The sequence below is a fragment of the Myotis myotis genome, unplaced genomic scaffold, assembly GCF_014108235.1.
Source record: "Myotis myotis isolate mMyoMyo1 unplaced genomic scaffold, mMyoMyo1.p scaffold_m19_p_19, whole genome shotgun sequence".
NCBI lineage: Eukaryota > Metazoa > Chordata > Mammalia > Chiroptera > Vespertilionidae > Myotis > Myotis myotis.
Window position 1 is genome coordinate 30,626,517 of NW_023416323.1, and position 22,220 is coordinate 30,648,736.

The 22,220-nt window shown below is 47.6% G+C and overlaps 2 protein-coding genes across 7 annotated transcripts in view; one reads left to right on the forward strand and one right to left on the reverse strand.

Annotated features, from left to right (window-relative positions):
• The window catches only part of DUS2 (dihydrouridine synthase 2), a 33,081-nt gene extending 19,961 nt beyond the window's left edge, over positions 1-13,120 (reverse strand). Inside the window, exons 1-6 of one of the 6 annotated variants that reach the window (XM_036345828.1) lie at positions 12,973-13,119; positions 9,624-9,766; positions 6,349-6,394; positions 2,611-2,702; positions 1,803-1,846; positions 608-668 (exon numbers count right to left, since the gene is read on the reverse strand). In XM_036345828.1, the coding sequence (XP_036201721.1) occupies positions 608-668; positions 1,803-1,846; positions 2,611-2,702; positions 6,349-6,394; positions 9,624-9,749 (369 nt within the window). In that variant the 5' untranslated portion in view covers positions 9,750-9,766; positions 12,973-13,119. Of the gene's footprint in view, positions 1-607; positions 669-1,802; positions 1,847-2,610; positions 2,703-5,937; positions 5,961-6,348; positions 6,395-7,189; positions 7,238-7,261; positions 7,400-9,623; positions 9,767-12,972 lie in introns of those variants that run through there. The other 5 variants (XM_036345826.1, XM_036345827.1, XM_036345831.1 and 2 more) reach the window with 5 other exon arrangements.
• DDX28 (DEAD-box helicase 28) lies at positions 13,091-14,950 on the forward strand. The gene has a single exon (XM_036345825.1). It carries the CDS (start codon positions 13,128-13,130, stop codon positions 14,760-14,762), a length of 1,635 nt encoding a protein of 544 aa, XP_036201718.1. The 5' UTR covers positions 13,091-13,127; the 3' UTR covers positions 14,763-14,950.
• Positions 14,951-22,220: the final 7,270 nt, after the last annotated feature.

Below are 22,220 nucleotides of genomic sequence, written 5' to 3' on the forward strand. Positions count from 1 at the left end.
AGGGTAAAGTTAAATATATCATAGCCCTTGTCCCCTAAATATTTTGCTGCATATTTGATAAGAATAGGGATATTATTACAAAACAGAAGAGTTGTTAACTATATAAATTTATATATATATTGTTGTTGTTGTTAATCCTCACCCAAGGATATTTTTCCATTGATTTAGTTATTTATTTTTTTAGGGAGAGTGGAAGAGGGAGGGCAAGACAGACAGAAACATCGATGTGAGAGAAACACATCGATTAGTTGCCTTCCCCACCCCCGCATCCCAACCAGAGCCAGGGCCTGGGCCGAGGAGCCTGCAACCAAAGTACGTGCCCTTGACCAGAATCGAACCCAGGACCCTTGGTCAAAAGACCGATGCTCTATCCAGTGAGCCAAACTGGCTAGGGTTATATAAATTTATATTGATACAGTATTTTTAACTCATCTGTCGTGGTCTATATTCCAATTTTGCCCATTGATCTAATAATATCCTCTTGAGCATTTTCCCACCTAGTACAAGATCTAGTCCAGAGTCAGGTACTGTACTTAGTTGTCATGTCTCATTAGTCCTCTTTAATCTGCACCCAATATTTGGGAAGAGCATAAAGAACTCAGCTTACCTTGGTGGAATATTCTTTTGGACAGCCCATGTTAACGTCAATACCAGCCACATCGTTTTCTCTGGAAAAACATGAAGGAGAAAAGGTAGTAAATATCCAACCCAAGGAAAGAAGGTAGTCCAAGGCATGGGTCTGTGCTCATGAGTCCCTTGTCATGTCCCTGGCCCTGAAACACACCAACCCTCAGTGTCAGAAGCTGAAAAATCCTCTCTCTAAAATGTGCAACTGCCTCCCTGAAGCAGAGCTCAAGGGGCATGGCATAAAGTGGTCACACTGGTACAAAGAGCTAGTCGTAGAGAACTCTGCTACTTCGGAGTTATATCAGGTAACAAATACTGAGTGACAGTGTCACAGAGTTCCAGTTCTGACTGGGGTGATGAAAGCCATGGGCCATGCACAAAGGTGACATGAGTCTAAGAGCTCTTACCTAGAGCACCGATTCTGGTGGAAGTTACAGGACTGCCTTTGTTGGCTGGGTCATACAACTGGCTTACTCCAAACAGTTCTCAGATGTAGAAAGGACCCTTACCTCATCTTCTGGTATGTACACAGTTAACAGGCTGTGATCCAGCAGCAATTAGTGTATGAGTTCCTGCTCACCCTCAGTGTAATTAATAACAATAGCTAATACTTACTAAGCACTCACAATGTGCTACACACTGCAAAGCATTTGTGTGCATGATCTCATTCTCCCACCTAGAACGCCTTTCCCTAGAATGCCAGAGGTGGGTAATACTATTACCGAGAGGTGGGTAATAGTATTGGTCTCATTTCTCAGCAAGGTTACCTAAAGTCACACAGTTAGCAAGTAGCAAAGCCAGAATTCCAATCCAGGCCCATCTAACTCATTAACTAACAGTCTCCTGCCTTTGTTAATTTAGGAAGCAATAAGTCTATCCTACACTTCACGAGATGTAAAACCTCAGGGCTCATAGTCATAAGAGTCCTTGGAAAGGGAGCCTCATGAATAAAAACTGAAGAGCAGGCACCCACTCGGAGGTTATTTGGGACCTAGGCACAGTTGGTACACAGGAATCCAGGAGCAGCCCTCAGATGCCACAAGCAGAGAAGGAAACTAGACAGGACACAGGAGATAGTGCACTAGAAGGTAGAAAGCTGGTCACCTCCAACATCACCAGGAATAGTGAGGCCTCACAGGAGAGCAAAAGATAGTTCCAAAGAGGGAAGAACTTACACAAGTCTGGCCACAGCAAGGGCTCGCTCTGCATCTGAAGTCCCCTGGGAACACAAATGGCTGTGTCAACCACCACCCTGACACAGGCACACAAGCACAGGCAAACACATCCATGCACACACACATCAACAAGTGCAGTCCAGCCGGGGTCTCTTAAACAACCAGTCCACTACACTAGCTCACTGTCAAAGGCCAAAAGGGGGCCTAGAGGGCCTAGAAAATGTCATCAGTCTATGATTACTTTCAAATGTACAAAATAATTGAAAAAATTTATAGTGAACAATCATATACTCACCACTTAGATTCTATAAGTACTATTTTGCTATATTTACTTTTTCATATGTTTACTCATTGTTGTCAATTTTTTAAAAATCTAACTCAGGAGCTATTCTAAAAAATCACCAAGAAATGCCCAAAGTGAGAGAAGAGAGCTACGGAGTCATCACAACCCTACCATAAATAGTAACTAATCATAAATCTAATTTCTTCCTATGGGAAATATATACAGACTTCACAAAAACAAAACTAATGGTAGGGATTAAAAATATATGTCATGCCAAACAAATAATTCCTATAATTAAGGACATTAACTTTGAGACCGGAGACACGTAACAAACTGCTGTACTAGCTTGATTTCCATAAACTATCTCCAACAGTGTAATCATTCATGAGCAGATCTTTGAAAAATGTCCAAGAGGGGTCTTCGGGAAGCCGCCACGGTGCACTGAATCCCAGGCATCTAACACTGGCCCGGCTCAGGGCATGAGATGGCAAATTTGGGTGATGGGTGGGGTCTGGGATCTCGTACCATCTGGAAGACGACCCTGCTCTGTTCTCTTTGGCAGGTGCGGAATACTACTCGGTCATCGGGGGCGACAAAGTCCACTGTGCTGAGCACTTCTGCAAGAAAACACAAACAGACAGGCCCGCCCACTGAAGAAGCAAGTTCAACCTAGCCTCATCCCTGCAAGAAAACACAGCAAAAGTCTCAGCTTAAAGGGAAAAGGGGGCGTTAGAAGTACATCATTCTGAAAAGAAATCAGTATGCACATGGGAGACTTCTGAGGGGCTAATGATGTTCTATTTTCTGACCTGGGTGATGGCTAGTTAGATGGTTGTTTGTTTGTTTTACAGTTATTTGTTAAACTGCATGCCTGTGTTTTCTGAACTTTCTCTGTATGGTTGTTACATTTTGCAATTTTAAAACACTGAAAAAATAATGTGCATATAGAGCACCTTGTCAGAGCTTCAGGTTTTAACCCAATTTTCTCAGAAGATGTCACTCTGAAAACTCAACAAAGTTGCTATTTCTTAGTTACTTATCAGGTGCCAGATACTGTGAGTGGAGATTTACTATATTACAGTCAATCCCTATTTTTTTGCAGTTGTCTATTTGCAAATACACCTGTTCATTAAGGTTTATTTGTAATCCCAAAATCAATACTCATGGCTTTTTCGCTGTCGTTCTCAGACATTCATAGAACTACAGAAAATTCAGTCACCCGATGTTCATGTTCTCGGCTGAGGTCAAACAAGGCCACTCTGCCTTTTCTTTTTTTAACTGTTGTTGTTTGCTTTAAATATGTTTTTATTGATTTTAGAGAGAGGAAGGGAAAGGGATAGAGAGATGGAAACATCGATCGGCTGCCTCATGCATGCTTCCTACTGGGGACCGAGCCCGCAATCCGGGCATGTGCCCTGACTGGGAATCCAAACGGTGACCTCTTGGTTCATGGGTTGACGCTCAACCACTGAACCACACCAGCTGGGCCACTATGCTTTCTTGTTTCAGCTCTATTACTGTAAACAAGTGTCCTTATGGTGGTATATTTAATGCCACATTTTTGCTGGCAATCTCATCGTTTTAAATGGCCCCAAGCATAGAGAAAGGCTGTGATGTGCCTTACAGAGAAAACACGTGTCAGATAAGCTTTGTTCAGACATGTTATAGTGCTGTTGGCTGTGAGTTCAATGTTAATGGATCAGCAGAATATATTAAATTATGTGTTTTTAAACAGAAGCACACATAAAACAAGATTATGTATTGATCTGTTAATGAAAACGTGTTCCCAGAGGTTTGCAGGAACCTAAACCTATACAGATATACCTCGGAGATATTAGAGGTTCAGTTCCAGACCACCACAAAAAGTAAATATCTCAATAAGGCAAGTCACAAATTTTTTGGTTTCCCAGTGCATAAGAAAGTTATGTTTATACTATAGTCTACTGAGTATACAATAGCATTATATCTAAAAAAATGTAGATACCTTAATTTAAAAATATTTTGTTGCGCCCTAGCCGGTTTGGCTCAGTGGATTGAGGGTCAGCCTGAAGGGTCAGACTGAAGGGTCCCGGGTTCAATTCCGGTCAAGGGCACATGACCAGGGTTGCGAGTTCGATCCCCTGTAGGGGGTGTGCAGGAGGCAGCCGATCTCTCTCATCATTCATGTTTCTCTCTCTTCCTCTCCCTTCCTCTCTGAGATAAATAAAATATATTAAAAATAAATAAATAAAAATAATTTTAAAAATATATTTTGTTGCTAAAAAAACGCTAACCATCATCTGAAGTTGTTGGGGAAAATGGCACCAATAGACTTACTGGATGCAGGGTTGCCACAAACATTCATTTGTAAAAAAAACACACAATATCTGTAAAAGTCAATAAAATGAGGTATGCCTATATTTCCCCTAGGAGCAATGGTACGGTATTCACAAACTTGGTGTTTACAGCAACTTCGCAGAACATAACACTTGCAAATAATACTCTCATATGATCTTCATAACAAAGCTCTACAACAGGTATTACCATTAACTAGCTTTCTTTTTTGCTTTCTCATAATTAGCTTTCAAAGGTGACTAACAGCACATGGAAGAGATCCAATGTGGCAGATGGGAGAATATGCCTACCTCATGCATTTATTTTGAGAAATAAGTGAGATCTTTAATGCAAACAATGCACTTCTAGAAATAGAAGCTATTATTATCCCCCCAGCACTGAACAGATGAGAAGATTAAAAAGGTGGGGTAAAGGCAGTGACATGTTGGGAGAGGTAATCAATACAATCTCCAGCAGCAGAGACAGCTCATCACTGACAGTAAGAAGTCTGAGAGAAGAACCACAAAAACTTAGTGTGGGCTCTGAACGGGTGGCTCAGTTGGTTGGATGGCCATCCCATACACCAAAAGGTCGCAGGTTCGATTCCCCATCAGGGTACATACCTGGGTTGGAGGTTTGATCCCTGGTCAGGGTGCATACGGGAGGCAACCAATCAATGTTTCTCACATAGATGTTTCTCTTTCAAATCAGTGTTTTAAAAAAAACATATCCTCAGGTGAAGATTAAAAAAATATTTAACAACAACAACAAAAAACTTAGTGTGTATATACTAGAGTTCTATTTATTTATTACAGCAAAATACTGACACCCTGTTAAAGCACTGGTGAAAATCAGTTCTGACATAGTCATCTGTAAGTACTGACATGGGAAAATGTCCTAGTACAGTGGTCGGCAAACTCATTAGTCAACAGAGCCAAATATCAACAGTACAATGATTGAAATTTCTTTTGAGAGCCAAATTTTTTAAACTTAAACTATATGGGTAGGTACATTGTTATTAACTTAATTAGGGTACTCCTAAGGCTTAGGAAGAGCCACACTCAAGGGGCCAAAGAGCCGCATGTGGCTCGCGAGCCGCAGTTTGCCGACCACTGTCCTAGTAGAAAAGTAAGCGGCAAAACAAGTAGCATGATACTGAGGGGGCGAGAAGGGAGATATACAAACACGTTGTATTTTCATATACATGTTTTACTAAATGTGCATAAAAAAGTATAGATTTCTTCTCTTGGTGATCATCTTTACAAGTATGAGATTATGGAAGATTTTCATTTTCTAGATCTGTAACACTGAATTTTTCACAGCACAAGGGAAATATAAATCTAAAACAATTAAAGACAAAATTGAGTCACAACTTCTCGTGAACTTGTAGTAAGATCTGACGAATGTGTATCCATCTCAAAAACCTCAAACAATACCACACCTCTAATCAAAGCAGAATTAGTCTCATCAATAAAATATAAGCAAAACCACAATTTAGCACAACCACTTTCATTTGCAAAGTACTTACATGTACCTCACCTTATTTGATCCTCACTCCAATCCTGATTTAAGTAAAACAGGAATTATGATTTTCATTTTACAGCTAAAGAAACTGAGGCAGAGAGGTCATGTGACTGGTCTGAGGTCATGTGACATGCCCAAGGTCACACAACTAGCAAGCAGCATGTCCATCCCAACCCCAAGACTTCTAGGGTCCTTCCTGTACTGGCAGTTTCTATGCCAACAAGCCTAGGGGTGGAAGGCATTCTTATGTGGCTCTTGTCAGGGTCCCTGGAGAGCAGTGACTGCTCCCAAAGAAACACATGATCCACAGAATTACACAGCCAGGCAAGAAGACGAAGGACCCTGTCACCACAAACAAGGGCAGTGATAGCGCGGCTTGGGCCTGACAGGGCACACACACAATCCTGGGACCGGAGCTGCACTCACCATTGACAACTCTCTTGCACTGGAGCATCTTGAGGTCGATTAGCTCCTACGGAGGAATCAGAGGGCACTTGTCAGTCTCCTCCAATAGGCCCTGGGCACTGGGGGAGGACCTTCACTGCACACATCATGGGGGTGACTTGGCCTGTCACCCTACTACCGACAAATCATGGCTTTTGGGACATACAGTGCTGACCTCCCACCCAAGCAAGGCAAGCAGGGGCCTGAATGAGCTTCCCTCAATCAACTGCTCTTCCCAAGGACCTTGGAGATATTTGGGCCTAGAAAGGGAGCCAGAGAGAATACAACAGGCCAGGATGTGGACACCTGGGCCTCTTAAGAACACTGCCTTCTAGCCCAGCCAGTGTGGCTCAGCTTGATTCTGGGTCAGGGCATATGCCCGGGTTTCAGGCTCCATCCCGTGTGGGGTGTGCAAGAGGCAACGATTCTCTCTGATCATTGACGTTTCTATCTCTCTGTCCCTCTCCCTTCTTCTCTGAAATAAAAATATTTTTTTAAAAAGACCATTGCCGCCCTAACTAGTTTGGCTCAGTGGATAGAGTGTCGGCCTGCGGACTGAAAGGTCCCAGGTTCGATTCCGGTCAAGGGCATGTACCTTGATTGGGGGCATATCTCCAGTAGGAGGTGTGCAGGAGGCAGCTGATGGATGCTTCTCTCTCATCGATGTTTCTAACTCTCTACCCCTCTCCCTTCCTCTCTGTAAAAAATCAATAAAATATATTAAAAAAAAAAAAGAACATTGCCTTCTCCCTTGATCTTACTTATTAGAAGGTATAGGTCCAACAGGTAAGTTTCCCCTCACAGTCTGAGCCACTGAAGTCCCCTTGTTCTTATAAAAGGAATAGAAACATGACATCTGAGGAACTCCTGGGAAACTCCTGTCAATAGGGCAGACCTTGGTGGGGGATCAGATTACTGGTCCCTTGACTTTTGCTGAGCTGCTGCTTCCTTTCTTCACCTCTACCAGCTGAGGGCTTTACAGGGCTTTTGAGGAGGTTCCCGCATGCCTGGTACACCCTAAGTCAGCCGTGGGCAAACTACGGCCCGCGGGCCGGATCCGGCCCGTTTGAAATGAATAAAACAAAAAAAAAAAAAACAGACCGTACCCTTTTATGTAATGATGTTTACTTTGAATTTATATTAGTTCACACAAACACTCCATCCATGCTTTTGTTCCGGTCCTCCGGTCCAGTTTAAGAACCCATTGTGGCCCTCGAGTCAAAAAGTTTGCCCACCCCTGCCCTAAGTCATCGGTTCTCAACCTGTGGGTCGCGACTCCTTTGGCGGTCAAACGACCCTTTCACAGGGGTCGCCTAAGACCATCCTGCATATCAGATATTTACATTACGATTCATAACAGCAGCAACATTACAGTTATGAAGTAGCAACGAAAATAATTTTATGGTTGGGTCACAACATGAGGAACTGTATTTAAAGGGCCAGAAGGTTGAGAACCACTGCCCTAAGTCCTATACCCACTCCTGTGAGGTGGGTGGGGTGGTTTGACTATCTAATCACACATGTGGGCCACCTCATGGGAACCCAGTTAAGATCATCCAGGCAGCTAATACAGTACAATAATACTGGCCTGCAGAGCAACTCTGAATCCACGAGAGGGCACCAGGCATCACACTGTGTCATGCCCAGTACTTAGGGCCCAGCCAATGATCCACACAAAACAGGAGTCTGTCTCCTGCCTCTGCTCTGCACAGGGGCTAGGTCTGGGTGGAGGGCCTCAGTCTCCTCCAGCAGAAGCCCCTTTGTTCATAAGCCATATTGACTCTTCCAGAGCACGAGCACATCCAACACGCCAAAGAGTTTTAATCAGTATTTCCTCTTCTCCTAACTCGAGCAGAGCCCTGGAGGAAAGGATTGGTCATACTCATTAGGAAAACTCAGCTTGGACCAACCAGGAGGGCCCTGGAGGAAAGGATTGGTCATACTCATTAGGAAAACTCAGCTTGGACCAACCAGGAGGGCCCTGGAGGAAAGGATTGGTCATACTCATTAGGAAAACTCAGCTTGGACCAACCAGGAGGGCCCTGGAGGAAAGGATTGGTCATACTCATTAGGAAAACTCAGCTTGGACCAACCAGGAGGGCCCTGGAGGAAAGGAAGGCCGCACTCTGAGGCTATCGCATAAATCCCGTGTCCATGACTTCCAAAGTGCTTGGAAACAACCCTAAGAAATTCCAAACAAGTAGCTGATGGAGGATCTGGAACTTGGCAGGTCACCTCTTTCCTGTGACAGCACTGCTCCCACTGCCCAGCTTCCGTGACTCATTACACAGATCAGTTTCGCCAGGGCCATAAACACAGAGCCCCTTGTCTACAACAGGCTCTGTGCTACAGGGCAATCACTCACTTCCTTCCTGGTGTTTCATTCCACTTTCTAGAGTCCCAGGAAAATGCTGCCTGCACAGAAAAAGTGAAAGCCCAAGGATAACATCTCACAAAATTATAGTACAATGTCACTACCAGGATACTGACATTGCTATAGCTAAGACAAAGAACAGTTTCATCACAAGGGCTCCTTTACAGCCACAGTCCCCACCCCACTCCAGCCTACCCTCAGTGGCTTTTAAAGATGGAAATATCAAAAGCACTTGAGGGACATATCAGGATTGGGGGTTAGGGAGAAGCTGCCTAGATCAGCGGTCGCCAACCGGTGGCCCGGGGACCACTGGTGGTCCGTGAGGTCTGAAAGGTTGGCAACTGCTGGCCTAGATCATTCTGATACATACCCAGTTGAAAACCACTGCTCATACTCGCTCATAATCCAGTATCCTGTAATCCTATTTTTCCTAGCAGATGCTTTCTAAACCTGGGTCTGAAGTCCTAATAGTCTCTGGAGCAGTCAGCAATTAGCTGGTCCACTAGCTACCACCACCAGAAAATCCTATGGCTCCTCAAACCAATCGCATCCAGCTTCCCGGGCCTGCATCTGGGCCTCTTCCTTCTCTTCCTAACATCGAGTTCATTCATTCACGTACTGAATGTGTATTAAATCCTATAGGGGCCCAGGCAGAGACCTGACACAATGGTCATCTATCCACCTGGCCCTCCATGCTACCCAGGCTGCTGGCCCTAAGCAGGGTTCATAGAACTTATAAATATCGTGTGTCTTTGTCCTCTGTTGCCTTCACTGAGCACCTGTGAAGTCAGTGCCCACTCTGCCAACCCCCCGCCCCAATCCTGACCACTTCCACCCACAGATGGGGAGGAAAAGCTCTCCGGGAAAATCAGCAGCCCCTTACCTCGCAGTACACAATGTCTGCTCCATAGTCCAGGGCCAGCAGCCGCATTGGGAGAGTCCCTACCCGAACCATAGGGGCTAAGATGAGTTTGTTGTGGTAGCACAGTGAGAGGCTGTTCACAATCATTCCTCTTCCGTTCCAGCCTGAAGGGAGGGAAAACAAGAGTCAGAAATTCAAATGGAGTAAATCTCGTCCATTATCCCGGGCTGCCTTTCCTTCCTCCTCCCAATCAACACATACTACCTTGTTTTCCTTTTCTCTGATCATAAAAATAACACAGGCTCATTCATTCATCCAATAAACATTTAGCAAGTGCCTAGTCTGTGCCAGTCTCTAGCCTAGTCTTTGGGGATACATTAGAGAACAAGACAGACAAGAATTCCCCCTCACTCTCTCCTCTGGCCACGCCGGTCTTTTGTTAAAGTCTCCCAACTAAGTTCTCTGCTGCCCTTCCCCACGCACCTGCAGTTCGCTCTGTCTGGAACACTCTCCCTGACTAAGGTCCTCTTGGCTTTATACAGGCTTCCCAACTTGACCATCTAACTTCAGGGCCCGGGGCACATGCTTTCACAATACTTGGCATTTCCTATAGCTCAGATACAATCCTTGTATCCACAAGGTCCACACGATAGGAGCGTGGCTGCTTAGCTCGCCGCCAGGTTTCCAGCGCTGAGCCCAGTATCTGGCCCTTAGCAGCAGATTCATAAGGTGAACACTGAACACTCACCTCTGGTAGGGTGGTCGGTCTGGGAATTCTCTCTGGCATACTAGACCCGGTGCCTGACAGGCCCTGCTCCCAAAAAGTCTCCTCTCAGAGAAGCTAGGCAGCCCCCACCCTTCCCCAGTTATTGTCACAACTACTCCTTTCCCATTTACTGTCACAACCCCTCACCCAGCCCTAAAGTCACACCCAAATCACCATTTTAGTCGCTCATTCTCAATCTCTTGTACCATTCCTTTAAGGGCTGGTCCCCTCTATCACATTTTGATTACTCCCAATTTCTTTCTCATTAATCTTAGCTCCATTTCAATTGTGTGGGTACAGCATCTTGTTAATTATAATGCTTTCAGATTGAACATAACACTATTCAGGGAAAGCAATGAATGGAAAAACTTTACCAGTCCTCTCCATGTCAATTTCCCCAGAGACTGTGACCTTGTTTAAAAGGTGATTTCTTTAAAGTACAAATTTAGCCCTAGCAGGTTTGGCTCAATGGATAAAGGGTCGGCCTGCAGACTGAAGTGTCCCAGGTTCAATTCTGGTCAAGGACACATGCCCAGGCTCGATTCTCAGTAGGGGGCATGCACGAGGCAGTCGATCAATGATTCTCATCATTGATGTTTCTATCTCTCTCTCCCTCTCCCTTCCTCTCTGAAATAATATATATTTTTAAAAAATATATACAAATTTAGAGTTAGAATTAAATATTTAGAGAATATTCTATTTTCCTCAAAGCATATGTTAATGAGAAAAAACAAAAATGATCCATCATATTTGTAAGAGAAAGAGGCGATACAGCATATTGTTAAGATTCTGAACTCTGGAATCAGGCAGACCTGCATGGGAATCTGCCCCCAGACATCGAGGCTAGCTTCTCCCTCTGGAATATGAGGCTCCAACAGAATCTATGTTGGGGCGGTGGGGGGAATGCTGTAAAGAGTAAATTCTGCCTGGCCGATCTCGCTCAGTGGTTAGAGCATCGGCCCATGGACCAAAGGGTCTCGGGTTTGATTTCCAGTCAAAAGCATGTACCTGGATTGCAGGCTCCATCCCCAGCCTGGGGTTGGGGTGTGTGTGGGAGGCAACCAATCCATGTGTCTCTCCCACATCGATGTGTCTGCTACAGATTTTGGGGATGGTCCAGGGCCAGAACAAGAGTTTGCAATGGCAAATGAGCCTACCCGAAGTGAGAATACATGTGGTAACCTCAGCCTCACTTCAATCCTCAACCTCTAGGCAGGGTTTCTCAACAGCAAACTTGACATTTGAGGCCAGATAACTCTTTTTTGTGGGGGCTGCCCTGTGCATTGCACAACGTTTAGCAGCATCCCTGGCCTCTACCCACTAGATCAGTGATGGCGAACCTATGACACGCGTGTCAGAGGTGACACGCAAACTCATTTTTTTGGTTGATTTTTCTTTGTTAAATGGCATTTAAATATATAAAATAAATATCAAAAATATGTCTTTGTTTTACTATGGTTGGAAATATCAAAAAATGTCTATATGTGACTCGGCACCAGCGTTCAGTTAGGGTTTTTCAAAATGCTGACGCGCCGAGCTCAAAAGGTTCGCCATCGCTGGCCTAGATAGATGCTAGTAGCACCTCCCCAGATGTGACAACTAAAAATGCCTCCAGACAGTGTCACAAGGGGGAGGGGGGTGTGTGACAGAAGTAAAATTAATGGCTGTTCACTGTCACTACTCAAAGCTCTCTCCTCCACTGGTTTAACAGGTTACTCTCCAGAAACTCTACTCATGTATCAAAATGGTCTCTTTAATGGTATTTTATGAAACTAAAAACACTTTCTCCAGATGTTAAGAACCTCCCGGGTGATTGATCCACATTTACCTTATCTCCCACCCCAGGCACTGGGGACGACAGAATAGATAACACCCATTTTCCAGCTCTATTCAGGAAGTACGGCGAGCGTAAGGTATATTTGCCACCTGCACGTCTGAACTTAGGTAAAATATTCTGCCTGACCAGGGCTATGCGAGACAAGCCACATACCTGATCACTCCGTAGGGTAGCAGGACCCCCCTCACTACTATTCAAATAATTTACGTGTCTGACTGGGAAGCCAGTGGAGGTCAGCTGACTGCACAAGTTGGGTGGGGTGACCGTGGAGTAGAGTGAAAAGAGAAAACGTGTGAAGCGATGCGTCCACTGAAATAAAGGCTGAAGACCTTCACTGAGACAATAAGCTGAAGGCTATCAGCTTGCCCTCTGGGATCTCAGCTGGGTGCAGTTCGGGGGAGGTTCAGCCTCGATCTGGAACTGGCCCTTGTCTCGGCTCCCAGGCCTGGCCATTCATTCAGACTCTCAATAAACACTTACTGCCAGACTTTGCGCGGGGCCCACAGCTGGAAAAACATCGCCACACCTTCGAGTTCACCGGGGGAACCAGCGCTGGACAAGCAACCCATCGCGGGGCGGCGAGGGCCACCAAGGAGAATCGCAGGGAGTGGACACCCCATCACCAGAAGCCCTCCGCCCTCCCGGTCCCCAAGACCAGGGCCCCGCCGCCGCGTCTCCTCGGACCCCCAGTCCTGCCTCCATGGCGCACCCTTCCCCAAGGCTGACCCGGGCCTGGACGTCGCCGACCCCTGTTCGGAACTACAGACCTCGCTGCTGCTGCTGAACTCTACGGATGCTCCCTCCTTCCTCAAGGTTCGCCGATTCCGCGTGCGTAACTGAGCCGCGCCGGCCACCGTCTGCGGGGCTTGGCGCGCCCGTGACGTCAGTGCCGTGCGCCGCTCCAGCTCCAAGAAAAAAAAATATGGCTCTAGTGCGGCCGCCGCCGCCGCCGCTCTCGTGGCTTGCGGCTCGGTGGTTTCTGGTGCCTCAACGGAACCTGGCGGCTAGCGGTCCCGACGAGCCCCTGCCGGTGGTGCGCATCCCGCGGGCGCTACAGCGGCTGCAGGAGCAGCGGCAGAGCCGGCAGCGGAGCTCCGCGCGGCCGGCGCTGGTGCGTCCTGGCCGGCTGCTCATCTCGGCGAGGCGGCCGGAGTTTAACCAGCCGGCGCGCCTCACGCTGGGTCGTTGGGAGACCGCGCCACTCGCGTCGCGGGGCTGGAAGAACCGGCGCTCCCGCTCGGATCACTTCTCCATCGAGCGCTCACAACAGGAGACCCCAGCCTTGCGGAACTTCTCGCCCGAGGACAGCTTCGCCGATCTGGGTCTGGTGCCGCGAGTGCTGCGCGCGCTGCAGGAGGTTGCCCCCGAGGTCGTCCGGCCCACCACGGTGCAGTCGAGCACCATCCCCCCAATACTTAGAGGCCGCCACATCCTCTGCGCGGCGGAAACGGGCAGTGGCAAGACTCTGAGCTACCTACTGCCTCTCCTTCAACAGCTTTTGGGCCGACCCAGCCTGGACTCCAGCACCCCTGCGCCCCGAGGTCTGGTCCTTGTGCCGTCGCGAGAATTAGCCGAACAGGTGCAGGCTGTGGCCCAGCCCTTAGGCAGGTCCTTGGGACTCCGGGTGCAGGAGTTAGAGGGAGGCCATGGCATGAGTAGGATCACGCAGCAACTGTCCAGGCAGCCTCCGGCCGATGTCCTCGTCGCCACTCCGGGGGCTTTGTGGAAGGCTCTGAAACGTCAGCTGATCAACCTAGAGCGGCTAACCTTCTTGGTATTGGATGAGGCAGATACACTGTTGGATGAAAGTTTCCTGGAACTCGTGGAGTACATCTTGGGGAGGAGCAATATAGCAGAAGGCTCCGATGACTTAAAAGACCCCTTCAATCCCAAAGCTCAGCTGGTGCTGGTAGGGGCTACGTTTCCCAAGGGTGCAGGTCAGCTGCTGAGTAAAATCTCTAACTCGGACTCTCTCACCACCATCACCAGCTCCAAGCTCCACTGTATCATGCCTCACGTCAAACAGACATTTATGAGACTGAAGGGAGCAGAGAAGGTACCCGAGTTGGTGCAGATCCTCAAGCAGCAGGACAGAGCAGATAAGACCGGCTCCTCGGGAACTGTTCTGGTGTTCTGTAATAGCTCCAGCACTGTGAACTGGCTGGGATATATTCTGGATGACCACAAAATCCAGCACCTACGGCTGCAGGGACAAATGCCGGCCTCGATGAGGGCAGGTATCTTCAAGAGCTTCCAGAAGGGCTCCCGAGACATTCTCCTCTGCACGGACATAGCCTCTCGGGGCCTGGACAGTACCCAGGTGGAGCTAGTTGTCAATTATGATTTCCCCCTCACCCTGCAAGACTACATCCACAGAGCGGGAAGGGTGGGCCGAGTAGGGAGTGAGGTGCCAGGCACCGTCATCAGCTTTGTTACCCATCCCTGGGATGTGAGCCTAGTTCAGAAGATTGAGCTGGCAGCTCGCCGGAAGAGAAGCCTTCCAGGACTAGGGTCCCTAGAGAACCTTGTCCCGGCTGATATGAATGCAGTGTCATAACAGGGATCCTCCCTGTGTGCTGGGTGAATAAGCAAACTTCTCAGTAGGACACGCCCAGCTGCCCAGTCACCTCCCTGAAGATCCCGGGAGTTACTGGCCAGCATTGGAAGGTGAGCTACTGAGCGTGGCTCACTGTAGTTTTTCACATGAGTCTTGAAAAATAAAGTAGAGTTTGGCTTTGCATTGTATCATGATTTCTAACAAAAAAAATGATGTTTTGGCCCGGCCGGCATGGCTCAGCCAATGCTCTGCCTTCTTTCCCATCGCCTGGTGACAGAAGATGAGACAGAATTAAACTATTTCACCAAACTGGCACAATAAGCATATCATACGGCATCCTCTCACTTATCTCCTTGGTTCCAGGCTCTGCAACATTATGTAAGCTTTGCCTGAAGTAATGAATAGTTAAGCAAATAATGCTCCACAAAACAACTTAAATGTTATTGCACACTGAAAAGGATCAGGTTGTAGAGAACAGAAATGGGCCAGAGCATCCTTTGCCAAAAGAGACTATTGTACTAAATATACAGTGAAGCTCTCTTTTTTTATGTGAAGAATCTGAGGCTCAGAGGAATAAAAGAATTTGCTCAGAATCACACAGTAAATAGGTCAGAATCTGGTCTGTCCAACCCAGGGTTGTGTTCCCCACCACACTAACTTTCGTCAAATGTGACCCATGCACAGGATAACTGTATACCTCTGTTTTTCTTGAATAGTCCTTTACATTTTTGCCAGGCACAGTTTTTAAAAAATATATTCTTTTATTAATTTCAGAAAGGAAGGGACAGGGAGAGACAGAAACATTAATGATGAGAGAAAATCATTGATCAGCCACCTCTGGCACGCCCCCCTATGCATCAAGCCGCCAACCCAGGCATGGGCCCTGATCTGGAATCGAACCGTGACTTCCTGTTTCATAGGTCAGTGCTCAACCATTGAGCCACAGTGTCCCGGCAGGCACAGTTTTTAATATCACTCACTTTCACTCTCAAAAGCCACCCAGTTTAGACAATACCTTGGTCACTATCTATGGACCACTCTATCAGAACTGCCCAGGAAGCACCCTGGCTGATTTGCTCAGTGGTTAGAGCATCAGCCTAAAGGGCCTCAGGTTTGATTCCCAGTCAAGAGCAGGTACCTTGGTTGCAGGTTTGTTCCCCCAACCCCTGATTAGGACATGTTTGGGAGGCAGCCATATTGAGGCAACCAAGTCAGTGTTTCTCTACCTTCTTCCCTCCCCTCCCTTTCAGTATCTCTTTAAAAAAATATCCTCAGGTGAGGATTAAAAAACAACTGCCCAGCTCAGCTGGTTGAGCATCGACCTATGAACCAGGAGGAGGTCACGGTTCAATTCCCAGTGAAGGCACATGCCTGGGTTCCAGTGGGGTGCATGCAGGAGGCAGCCAATCAATGGTTCTCATTATTTTTTTTAAATATCTTTTTATTGAATTCAGATAGGAAGGGAGAGAGAGAGAGATAGAAACATCCACTATGAGAGAGAGTCGTGGATCAGCTGCCTCTTGGACACCCTCTACTAGGGATCAAGCCCACAACCAGGCACGTGCCCTTGATCTAAATCGAACCCGGGACCCTTCAGTCCGCAGGCCGAAACGGTTAGGGCTGATTCTCATTGATGTTTGTATCTCTCTCTGAAGTCAATAAAAATCTTAAAAAAACAACTGCCAGGAAGCTTGTTCAAAGTGCAGATGTCTGAGCCCCACTCCAGATCTGGATGCTTTCTGAGGGTTGGCCCAAGGTTCACTTACAGGTATTTTCGAATTGTTTTGTGGAATCTATAGGTGAGTCTCAAGCCCTCTTGAGTTGATAAATCATTTGTCTATGCTATGCTGCCTTCCCCAGAGTCCCAACCAGGTCCTGAGAAGATACTGGTACTCTACCAGAGCAGAGGGATGCTCCCAGATAAGTAATCTCTCAAGCTTTGGAGAATCTGAGTGATCTCACCTGCCAAGACAAACCTCCAGAACTCTCCCCTTCACATTTTACCTCCTACCACCCCCCAGAGGCAATCATCTCTAATTAGTCCTGACTTTGCCCTAACACGCACCATGCTAACTCAAACTACTTAAGAGTGAGCGACTTCGGAAATGGTAGCTAGGCAGTCTACCTTCTGGGCACATCCTCTCTGCAACAGCCCAAGCAAACAAATGTCCCATCTTTGCTTATTAACAGTCAGCAACAGAGATTCCCCCTGCTAAGGAAATTATCTCCATTGCTAGGAAGTTCTTGACTACACTATCAAAAGGTGCCCCAACTATGATTTCTTTCTATGGGCCTGATCATGCTAAGGCCAGGGTTGTCTGTTTCCTCTTCTGAGTAACACCAAATTATCTTTTTTTTTTTTTTTAAGATTTTTAAATTGATTTTTAGAAAGGAAGGGAGAGAGAGAAAAACATCAAGGGCTAGGGAACCTGCAATTGAGGTACATGCCCTTGAAAGGAAATTGAACCTGCAACCCTTCAGACCATAGGCTAATACTCTAACCACTGTGCTAAACTGTCCAGGGCCAGGTTGTTTTGATCCCCAGGTTGGTTGGGGTGCATGCAGGAGGCAACCTATCAATGTTTCTGTCTCACATCAATGTTTCTCACATCCTTTCTCTCTCTCTCTCAAATCAATAAAAACATTGTTTTAAAAGTAAAATAATAAATAAAATGGACCCATCATTCCCACTCTGTGAAGTCATTCAGGACCCTCACTTTGCCTTGGAGTACCTTTAACATCTCCCCCAGTGTCACTTTGAAATGTGATGAGCTTGTCCTTACACTCCTATCAGCCATAAATGTGGAGCCCCAACATGACGCCCAGCCATTGAGCAGAACACCGCTCCACTACTGTGTAACCTTGGGCAGGCCCTTAACCTCTTGGTTTTTGAGTCCTCAGTTCTAAAAACATGATGGTTTTATGAACTGACATTTGAGGCAGGACAAGGTCAAGAAGAACTTGTCTTTGCTTTTACTCTTCCCAACTGAAATGTCTCCCCTCTAGTCTCCCTGGGTCCACATCTCACTTGTCCTTCAGGCCTACCACCACCACCAGGGAGCCTTCCTTGATTCCCCCGACCACACAAATCTCTGCCTTTCCAACGGTTGGATACTTGGTGCCATGGTCTGACTGTCTTAGGTTAATCTTGCTTCTCATGCTAATCTCAGAATGGAGTTTCTCTTGCCTTCCTGTGGTCCCTAGGGCTGTGCCAGTCCAGGGCTATACTCCACAGGGAGTGGCTACTTGACTAAGGCATGGATGGGGAGGGCCCGGTGTGAGGGCACAAGCAGGGCACACGGGGTAGTGATGCCTCACAGTTTTCATGGCAGGGTAACTACAGAAACGTCGTGTTCCCAGGAAACCTTTCCTCACTTCTCTACCAGATACCAAGCTGTTCGTTGCCTGAGAAAGATGATTTACCGGCTCTTAGACCCTCAATGTAACTTATCCTGTCCTCTGGGAGTGCAGCACAGCAGGTAGGCCTGGGCTGGGCCTCTGTACAGGAGAGTTGGTGTACACACAACCTCACCTGCCTGCCACATGATCCTTTTGTGCTTGTCCATCGCACCTGAGAACTGCCCTAGCTATACGTAATACCAGTGGCCTGGGGCCCCCTCAGAGACCCACAGAGTTCCCGCTCACTGCTGAGGACACGTGCAGTGTCATTCCTGGGCAAGTGTTCAGAAAGGTTCTCATCTTTGTCAATGTAACCTTCCCCTCTGGGCTACAAGATACTTCTCACCAGACCCTTCTTTACTGGCCAGTCTCTTAGCAAAAGTCAAGTTGCCAACATGGGAGAGGTTCTGAAATGATTTATATTAGATTGTTTTCCCAAACTGGGAAGGCATTTCCTTAAAGCAGGGGTGGGGAACCTTTTTTTCTGCCAGGGGCCATTTGGATGTTTAGAAAATCATTCACTTAGCCCTAGCCAGTTTGGCGCAGTGGATAGAGCATCGGCCTGCGGACTGAAAGGTCCGGGGTTCGATTCCGGCCAAGGGTACATGCCCGGGGCCACGGGTTTGGTCCCCAGTGGGGGCCGTGCAGAAGGCAGCCAATCAATGACTCTCTCATCATTGATGTTTCTATCTCTTCCTCCTCCTCCCTTCCTCTCTTAAATCAATAAAGAAATATATTTTTAAAAAATCATTCACTTAACATACAAAATTATCAGCTTAAAGACGAGCCTGCTATATTTGGCCACACATTTCATTAACTCACCCCTAATGCCTTGGCAGGGCCAGACCAAATGATTTCTCGGACCGAGGGCCGTATACTAGTAAGCCTCAGAGGGGACAGTCTGGAAGAAATCTCTTCTGTTGTGAGAGAGATGGAAGGGGAGCCCGATTGCAATTATTTTCAGGGTCTGTTTTCTTTGGAAATGGGGAAGGTTTTCTGTTCTGCTGTGGCTCTAGGCCCCACAGAATTGTTTTTTCAGCCAACACCCCTTCCCTGGGGAACTCAGCAGTGGTGAGTTAAGGCTGTGTTTTGTTTTGTTTTGTTTTGTTTTGTTTTAAATATATTTTATTGACTCTCTACAGAGAGGAAGGGAGAGAGATAGAGAGTCAGAAACATCGATGAGAGAGAAACATTGATCAGCTGCCTCCTGCACATCTCCCACTGGGGATGTGCCCGCAACCCAGGTACATGCCCTTGACCGGAATCGAACCTGGGACCTTTCAGTCCGCAGGCCGATGCTCTATCCACTGAGCCAAGCCGGTCTCGGCGAGGCTGTGTTTTGGATGTCAAGCAAATTAGAAGGCTTCAGCAAAACCTGTGAGAGACATGAGACAGCACGTCCTGGCAGGACAGTGTACGGCACAAGTGATTGGTCAGTTCTGATTTTCTTTCCAGCAGCAATGGCTCCCACCTTTCCTCCTACACCTGGTCACTACCATGTCCCCTGCCAAAGGTGGGGAGAAACCTGAGTGGGCTGGCATGGGGAGACATACTGCCTGGCCGGTGGCTACTGGTCCTACGGGGATGCTCCAACAAAGGTGGAGGCAGAAATGCCCGTCCCCAGAGGAGCATGTAAGAGACATCGACCTCTGGAAGAGTCTGACGAAGACCTCAGTTGCTCCAGCCCCAAAATGTGGCAATTGGAGCTCGGTGGCAAGAGGTTGATGCCCTCCTGGCCAAGTCAGACAGGGATTCCTTGGACTTCTCGACTTTGAGCTTCTGCCTCTCTCACCAAGAGAGGCCTTGAATTCTTTACATCCATCCATTTGTCCAGATATCCTCTAATGATCATCTACTGGTGCTGGCCCTTTGCTGGGGTGTGCAGTAAGGGGGCTGGACAAGTCTTCAGTTACCAATCACACGTGCTGGCATAAGCACACAGAAAGGTGGGCTGCGAGGGCACCAGGTGCCGGTAGAATAGAATTAGGGGGAACAAAGCTGGGGGGGGTCTTCATGGGTCAAGCTCCTGTAATTCAGGTCCCTCTAGCCTTCCCCCAGTTGATGGCACTACCTCAAGGATGAGGGACAGCATGCAAACCAACCTCAGAACAGGAGTCCTGTGGGCTTCACAGTGAAGTCACCAGAACATCTGGTCCCCAGAAGCAGCCAAGTAAGCCATGTGAAACCCGTCATGTACCATTTGCAACTTTGCTCTGGGGACCTTGTGTGCTGGTCCTCTGTACAGCCTGAACTCAGGCAGAGCCTGGCTGCCAGAGAACCCAAATCGTCACTCCTCCTCATCAAAAAAGCAGGTGAAAAGGAAAATGTGTGTGTGTGTGTGTTGTGTGTGTGTGTGTGTGTGTGTGTGTGTGTGTGTGTGTAGTGGGGCAGTGGAAAATTGCCAGCCCTGCACGGGGAAGTGCAGACCTTGAAGCTGTCTCCAGAGATTTATAGCCCCGGACGCTGAGAACCGGCTGAGGGAGTTAGGCTCTGATTAATTGTTAAGATAAGCTGGATGTGAGAGTACCAGGCAGGAGTGATAAACTCCCATGCCGTTAAGACACAGCACAGACCCCTTTGGAATTTCTTTGTTCCCTTTTAATCCCTCCTGAGTGAGAAAATTTATAGTCTGGCCATCTGGCCCGGGGTCTTGGCTGGCAGGTCAAACTGACCTAACAAGCAGGATGTCTTGTCAGGTAATAACAAATGTCCCAGGAGGCGTGAACCCTCTTTGTCCTCGTTACACCCCACCCCTATTTTGAGTTGTGTATAAAAAGCTGTAACTGTAACCGCTCGCGGCTGCTACCTGCACGCGTCCTGCCGCGGCGGCAGCCCGGATTCGAATCTGCTAATAAAGAAACTCCCTCTCCAGATTGGCAAGGGAGAGGATCTGTTTCACCAAATTCTTGGTCTGCCGTGGTTTCCTGTCTCGCGGGTAATTTCTCCTTATAACGTGTGTGTGTGTGTGTGTGGCGGGGGGTGGGGGGTGGGGGGACACTTTGCAATCTAGTTGAGTGTCTGGTTAAGGTTAAAACTATAGTTTTACTTCCCCACTCTGACTGACTTGGGCAGAGCTGCAGAGCCTAAACCCAGGGCCCCACCAAGACTGACTTGGGTGGAGCTGGGGAGCATGCCCCCAAGGCCCCGCCAAGACTGACTTGGGTGGAGCTGTGGGGACCCTCAGGGGCCCCCCACAGGAGGAGATATATAGGTCAGAGCCGCCCCACGAGTTCAGTTCAGGCTTTGGATCCGGAACTGCCCTGGACTAGCAGATCTGAGAAATAAAGTTTAAATTTTCCTCCCTCAGAGCGCTGGCTGATCGTTCTGTGCATTCTGCCACAACACAGGTACAGGACTGGGATGCTGGTGAGGGGTCTAATGGGAAAGGTGGGGATTAGGGAGAAGGCTGAGTGGAAGTGAGATGCCTCCACGGTTATGCACTTCAAGCGAGAGCAACGATCACAGCCTTTTGAGGAAGGAAAATGTGCAAACTGTTCAAAGAGGGTAGCCTCAGCTTTGCGATTGGAGGATGTAAGTCTGTGGCTTCCAGGCTCTTTCTGGCTGAAGAGACGGTTGTTTCTTGAAAATTTAACTCTGTTAGTCATCATGGGAGCAGAACCAGAGCAATGCCCAGAAAGCAGCAGGGACAGCCTGAGTCTCCAGGATCAAGGAGCCCTGTATGTGGAAGACCAGCTGCTCACTCACATACTTCTTTCTGGTGGCAAGATTTTCTGTTCTAGTCCTGCCTCAGCAAGCCCACCAGTTGGAGACTGTGAGAGGACAGCACATGCCAAGGCCCTGTGGCAGTTGGCAGCCTGGCTGGTGCGGCCAGAATTTAGAGGGTGAGAGGGTTTTGCTATTTGCTGAGACTAGAGAAGTCAGTGGGAAAAGACTGCCCAGGACTTGAGAGCCAAGTAAAGGAATTTGGCATATCCTAAGAGCAATGAGAAACCACGGAAGGACTTTAGGCAGGAGGACAACATTCGATTTTTTCCTTTTTTTTTTTTTTTTTTTTCCTCACCCAAGGATATTTTTTCCATTGATTTTTAGAGTGGAAGA